The 7199-nt window shown below is 34.8% G+C and overlaps 1 protein-coding gene across 1 annotated transcript; it reads right to left on the reverse strand.

The window, feature by feature from the left end:
* Positions 1 to 2894: 2894 nt before the first annotated feature.
* Positions 2895 to 5405, reverse strand: LOC145134084 (protein POLLENLESS 3-like). Its single transcript, XM_079069003.1, has 5 exons — positions 4943 to 5405; positions 4461 to 4673; positions 4249 to 4397; positions 4072 to 4140; positions 2895 to 3981 (listed from the first exon to the last, which is right to left on the reverse strand). The coding sequence occupies exons 1-5, from the start codon at positions 5192 to 5194 to the stop codon at positions 3054 to 3056; spliced, it is 1611 nt and encodes a 536-aa protein (XP_078925129.1). The 5' UTR covers positions 5195 to 5405; the 3' UTR covers positions 2895 to 3053.
* Positions 5406 to 7199: the final 1794 nt, after the last annotated feature.

The following is a 7199-nucleotide window of genomic DNA, read 5'->3' on the forward strand; positions in this document are numbered from 1 at the left end:
AGTCTTGCCCCGCAAGAAATTTTTCATAACATAACTCCAATAGGTATAGTTTTTACCATCAAGTTGAATACTAATGGACTGAAGAGAATCATCTCTTGGGGCCATATTTCAATATCAGTCAAACAGTAAATACAAGTAGCAACAAAAACAATCAAGATCTCGAAATCAACAAATCTAGACGAAACGAAACCCTCAAAACCGACAAAACGAACAAATCAAACCTAACCGAATACAGAAACTAGCAAGAAAACCATACCCAAATTTGTAAACAGTGTCAATGAACAGTGCACGTGAACAATAATGTCGATAAACAGTAATGCAAACAGTGTCGGCGGTGAACAGTACTCGTCGATGAACAGTAACCACCGATGAACAGTAACTCGCCGATGAACAGTAACTCGCCCCCAAAAAACGAAAAGTACAGATAATCAACCGAGCTCTAATACCATGTAAACTAACAAGTGAAGGACATATAACGGCTAGGGTTTCGTATTATTATCAAAGAGAAGTACAAAATACAATGAAAGGTAACTTCCAGCCTAGCTGGGAAGAGGTACCGGGTTTAATACCCACGTGGGGTCAGAGGTCGGGAGTTCAATCCCTGCAAAACCCAATTTGGGTGCCTCTTAAACTTGTGCCACATGTGGGGAAATTTTTCCTGGAAACCCCTATGGGGGCTGGGTTTGCCCTGTAAAGGAGCTCGAACCCGGGGTGCTCGTTGAAATATGCGAGTAGGCTTCCGTTTAATCATTTGCCGTTTCCAAAAAAAAAAACTAATTAGGGTTTCCTAGCGAAAAGGCCCAATCATAAAACCCAATACAAAATAAAGTCCAAAATCATAAAACCCAATACAAAATAAAACCCACATTCCAAAACTTGATTTTCTTTATGGTTGGAGTGATGTGGACTATATTTTAGTACTTTGTCCTTTTTGATTATGGCTGTTTGAGATAAATTTCCCAGTTAACCCAATAACCGAGTGTTTAAAACGGTTAAGGGCGGTGATTACCTCCAATTGTGGATTTGCCTTGATCATTTTATATGTATGTCTTGTTAAGTCCTTATGTTTTAAGGTTTTCTTTAGTAAGAATCATGAATCTGTCAAAATTATATATATCTGCAGGTCCATCAGTGAGACTTTTGTGTGTTGTTTGATACAACTATAGGTTACGTTGCTTTTGTTGATAATTTAGCTTCCATTTTGCAAATTGTGATTTGATTAACATATCATTTCCGGTGTATTTTGCCAGCTATAACTTTCTTTCACTTTAGTCTATCCATAAAAAATTTTCTTATAAATGATATGCCAATTAAAAATTGTTTGAGATGCTAATAGCTAATTCAGCAATAGCAAAAAGACATGATGTTCTCCCAAAAGTCCCGTGCTACCCTTCTCGTTAATAAGCTCCAATACTTTTCCTGCCTTTCTCATGTCAAAACAGATGTACATGATTTGTGATGGGTTGTTTTAGTTTATGCTCCATATATAGGTTGAGTTGATGTACTTTGTTGATCATCCTTAATTTGTAGCAGTTTTGGTAAGTTTATGTTAAGCAATAGTTTTTTATTTTGTAAATTAAAAAATATTAACCTTCCTATATCGTGATAAACAAACATAGAGTTACCAAAATTATGATAAAGAAACCTACAGTTTACTCAAACAGTCAAACTTAAGAAGTTTATGTTAAGCAACAATTTTTAATTTTATAAACTCAAAAAAAAAAAATATAGGAAAAGAAACAGGTGAGCATGTTGCCTCTTGAGATAATGCTTACTTCGGTAGTGGCTTTCCACATTACATGTCAATATGGTAAATAGGATGTCGATGAAAGAGCTATATAGAGAAGAAAGTGAAACATTAGGCACAAGTCAAAATAGACAATCTAAAATCTTGGTGGACACAATAAGGGAGGATGAAGGATTTCATTAGTTTGTTAAGAAATTGGCTAGATTCAAATACATATATTCTTGGTGTTTTATATGGTGGTTTATTTGGCCATCAATTGGTTTTTTTTCTGTGGTGGATGTGTTCCAAGTTTTTTTTTCTGTGGTGGATTTGTAATTTAAATCTCAATAGTTAGAAAATTTATTATTCGGGTCAAGTTATAAGGAAATAGTAAATATAAGACACCTATGGATTCGTAGTTTTAAGCTAATTATTCAAATGTAATTCATATATATAAAATTACTAGTTGTGAGACTCATGTATTAAATGAGTTAATTTAGAAAAAAAAGTTAAATATAATGGTTAAAATATTTGAGAATTTTGAATTTATAAGAAAATAAGAAAAATAATGAATTATTATAATGAAAATGATTTTTATCTTTTAAATTTAAACAAATAATTTAAATAAATAAACAAAATAAAGTAACGAGCTTTAATTTTGGGAAGTTTGAAATTAAAAGATAAGTTGATTAATGAAATTGATATCAATTTATTACTATATTTATTGCAATTATTATATTAAAATATTATGTGGAATTTAATAAAATAAAAAAAACTCATAAAATGACACGTGGAAAAAAATTAATTCAAAATAACCACAAAATAATATTTGTCAAATTGAATGAGAGTGTGATAAGTAGCAAAAAAAAATCTTTTATTTATTAGAATAGATCTCATAGTTTTTTTTATCAAATTAGTAACATTGTTTTAGTATATCTTTATAATGAATGGACAAAGTATAATCAAAGAAGTTCCAACCAAACCTACATTAATAATTATAGTCGTTATTGGAACAACTTCCATTCAAATACTGTTGATGTGATGCAGGGGTTCATTCATAAGTGCCACTATATATTATATTTGATATTTGATACTTTTTGATTGAATATGGCATGCTAAGTAGTGAAAATATAATTGAACATATTAATAAAAGTTTATTATTTAACTATATGGTAAACACTTAAAAGACTTAAATATATAGAGAGAGAAAATTGGATCCATGATTATATGTCGAATTACACGTATAAGTGCAGTAATAGTCAAAACTACATATTACCAAAAAGAAAAAAGATATTAACACGTGGGAAAAACCTACATATTACCAGAATCATTCTAAAGTTCTCGGCCTTTCCGAAGTCAAAACTATATCTTTAAAACCATTTCTCGCCGGAAAACCTCCATTGCCACCGTTCAAGCTTTCATACCCCAAGCTTTCCTTCCTTTCAGACGAAGAACACCAGTAATTTTCTTCTTCACTTCGATTTTGACTCATGCTACCAAAAGTCAAACACCGGTCAACCTTTTTACTTTTAGCAGTCCCCGGTTGCGTTTGATATCCATCCTGTAAACTCAACGATTCAATCCTCCGATTCATTACATTACAATCCGTATTCTCATCACCATAATCTTCACCTTCTTCTTCGTTGATGTTTTCATTATCACCATAATCCGTATTTTCGTCAAGCAGATTCTGATTCTGTTCGTCTTCTTCCACCATATCCGCCCAACTCTTCTTCTCCACCTTCGAGGGTATTTCCGTCATTTCACCACCCACGTTCCCTGGTTCTATCTTATCTTCTCCATCCTTTTCAAAATGTAATTTCCTAAAACAACCACCGGAATCAGCTCTCTCCCAATCTCGTCTTCTCGGCTGGGTAAACGGAACCCTAGGCGTGCCACAGATCGGCGACGGAGATGCATAAGCGCGACGGAATCCGGGATCGGAAACGGAATTGCTACGTTTTCCTCTTGTCGTCGCTTTCTCGTTGGAATCTGAGTCTTTGTGTCTACTGAGAAACGAAGAGAACGACGATTGATTTCCGGTGTTACGTCTTTTTTCCATTTCCAATTCTTCCATTACTTGAATCGCTCGCTCGTATGATTTCGCGTATGAATCTTCTTCAAAGTCCCGATTCCGATTTGAATCCTTCACTGTACTCAGAAGAAACTTCGCTTCCGTCATCTTCTCCATGTACATCAAACAGATCGCTAGATTGCACCTCTTGTTCTTATCAGGTTCCAACGAAAGCGCTTTTCTGCAACATTCAGATCCAAATTCACAAAAGTTTTCAACAAAATTAGATATTTTTTCAACAATTGGATATGGTTTTTTGCCTCTTTCATACCGATATATCTCTTCGGCTAATTTATACTTGTCTTGCTGCAAGTGAGCCCACGCCAAGTTCCCTAATAATCTGATTCAAAAGACATAAATGCACTTTTCATCCTCAAGATCAAAAATTAAAACTATGAATGAGAAATCTGTCGATTTTAAAGATGATTCTACATTTCTAGTTTTCTACCTTGAATACTCTTGTCCCATGGTGATTTGAATCTTCTTCCCTTGTGATCTAGCAAGCTTAGTTCGATTCCCATTCATGCAAGTAGCTTCTTCAATATGCTTAAGTTTTGATTGAAGCAATCCAATCTGTTCATCAATGCGTCCTGATCTCTGTTAACAAATGCAAATTGTTAAGTTCTGATTCTTGATAAATGTGGAAAAGACATATTTAACCTTGTATAATTCAAGAAGAATGTTGTCGAGAGACTCTTGTGCATCTAGTGCACATAAATGACGAAAAGATTTGATGGCTTCGATTGCTTCATCTGATCTGTTCAACTGTTTCATCACTACAGCCATGTCTTTTAAAGCACTATCAACTCGATCACCCAAATTAATAGCAGCCCAAAACATTGATACAGCTTTGCTTGGATTGTTGTCTACTAACTATCAACAAAGATTACAAGATCAGTATATAAAGTTATAAACCTTTAAGCAGATTAGAAGATTAGATGATTAGTTCAGAGTGGTTTCACTTTGGCATTTTATCGAACAGATTGTGATCATTAGAAATGTAATTAGTCTTTTTTCAATAATTTAAGAACAAATTGATCACCATTCGTTTAGATTCTTTAACAAAAGAACATTCAAAGAATTTACAAGAAAGGAAAGAAACCAGCAATCGGTGAAAAGAGAAAGTAAGAAATCGATCAAACCTGAACATGTTTGGCTCTGACGTATGGAGAATCACCGGCGGGAACTTTGTGGATGACATGGAAAAGACTATTACTGTTACCGGATTGCGGTGGTGCCCATTTCTTCTCCGACGCCGGCAACGGTGGTTGCCGAATCGGGAATGGCGGAGAAGAATACATGTTTGAAGAATAGCATCGCTTCTTCTCCGGCTGAGGTGTGGAGAACGGAAATCCTCTTGGAGTTGAATTCGCTGAGTCTTTGTTCGTCCACATTGCTGATTATCTACTTGTGAATTCAACTCATTAATCATCAATTGCTGTAAAAATCGTGTTCTTGAAGGATCAAGAAGATGAGGGTTTAGTGATCGATAAAAGTACGTTAACGGTAATATGTGTAGTTTCTGTTTGAAAAACGTTTCATAGCTTTTGGTATTAATAGATTGAATAGTAATTATCACTAGATAGATTCTGATCACGATCCCACTTTGATGATAATTGAGATTTAAAGAAAATGGTCAAATGAGGAAGATTTTAATTAAAATGGTCATTTTTTTATGTTCCCACCAAAAATAATTTTATAATTTATTTTATATATTGAAAAATTGTTTTTTTATATATTTTAAATTTGCTCATATTTATTGTGAATTCACGATTTTTATGACATCTTTATGAAAATCTTTTCAAGATTGTTTGTTGCATGGACTTTTGTTATGTAACATCCCAAAAACCAATGATAAATTTTTTCATTTTTATAAAAACATTTCCACAACAAATCATAGATAAACAACCATTGTTTTCAAATCATATCCCAAAAAATCAAAGTATCAAGTCAATCCCTCAAAACATAAAACAATAGTAGGATGTGTATGATCACATCTTCGTCTTCCCCCGATCATCAAAAGTATCTAAAAACATGAAATCAACAACTGTAAGCCAAAGCTTAATGAGTTCCCTAAAATACAACAAATACAAGCACAATGCATGCAATCACAAGCCTTCAGTCTGCCCGGACCGCCTTGTGAGGCCTACAGTATACCTGGACCGTTCTCCCGAGCCTACAATCTACTGGCTCGTCTCGCAAGACCTACGGTAGTTGGACCACTCTCCTTTGGGGCTACAATATCAACTTGACCACACGGGCCTCTTGGCCTTCAGTACACAGCTGGACCGCCTCAACCTAACCACAACATGTCGACATACACATATAATCAATATCAAGCAAACACAGGTAATAAAAACAAGTCTACTTGCCTAACATACCGCTACTACATAAAACATCCTATACATAAGGATACATAAACATAATCAAGTGGTCTAGCATTGGTGCCTTCGACCCACGAATAGAGTGAGGAGATTCACCTCGACAACTATCAGATATCCACACAGCTCACTAGAAGACAAGCACCGGAATTACGAGTCACCTATTAATCAAATAGAGACAAATCCTCAATCTAGGATCCTAATTTCCCCAAGTTGACCCAAAAGTCAACTTGGTCAAAGTCAAAGTTAACTGTCAAAGGTCACTCAGCCGGTCGCCACGACATGGTCAAGCTTCTGCCACGTCGTAAGGACTACATGACAAAACAATTGAAATTCAGAGCACCACCACGTCGTGGGCCTTCCTTGGCCACGCCTGGTCTTTGGCAAAAATACCCCTTTCTTTATTAAGAACTTAATTCCTAAAGATAAAGGCTCATAACATCATATCTGGTACTTAATAGCTTTATAATGGATAATGTTTCCAACTTTCTAAATTAGGATGGTCCAAAAAACTAAGATCTAAACTTTTAGTCTCAAAGGGACCAAAAATTCATTTTTCTCAACTTAATCAATTAAGTCCAAGCTTCCAACATTGAAATCTGATTCCTTATCATGTCTGAATGGATAAAGTTTCTAACTTTATCCATTAAAAAGCTCCAAACAAGTAAGATCTAAAAATCTAGTTCATAAGATGTCCAAAACACACATTTCTTCATGCATGAAGTAAAAAGAGCTATTGCATACCCTCTCTACTTCACCCAAATGACCACATCTAAACCTAAACATTACTCAAAAGATCAAGAGTTCTCCGAACTCTATGGAACAAGCCTCAAATAGGACCAAAACTCAATAAAATGGACCAAAATACTAAATACACCTAGATCCAAGGATGAAATGCAATAAAGCTTGGAACTTTATGACTTACAATTGTCTGGAAGGTAAATGAAAGTTGAGATCTTCAACTGCCAAGCGTTAAGGATCAATCTTGCATGAAATCCTCACTCCAAAACCACCAAAA

This window comes from Lactuca virosa, chromosome 8 (assembly GCF_052849685.1).
Source record: "Lactuca virosa cultivar CGN04683 chromosome 8, Lactuca_virosa_CGN04683_v6, whole genome shotgun sequence".
Taxonomy (NCBI): domain Eukaryota; kingdom Viridiplantae; phylum Streptophyta; class Magnoliopsida; order Asterales; family Asteraceae; genus Lactuca; species Lactuca virosa.

Excerpts from the sequence above, each read along its gene's own strand:
- LOC145134084 (XM_079069003.1), bottom strand. The coding sequence starts at position 5,194 with ATGTGGACGAACAAAGACTCAGCGAATTCAACTCCAAGAGGATTTCCG. Across the intron at positions 4,674-4,942 it reads TCAGAGCCAAACATGTTCAG|TTAGTAGACAACAATCCAAG; the intron begins GTTTGATCGATT and ends CTTTGTTGATAG. Across the intron at positions 4,398-4,460 it reads TTCTTCTTGAATTATACAAG|AGATCAGGACGCATTGATGA; the intron begins GTTAAATATGTC and ends ATTTGTTAACAG.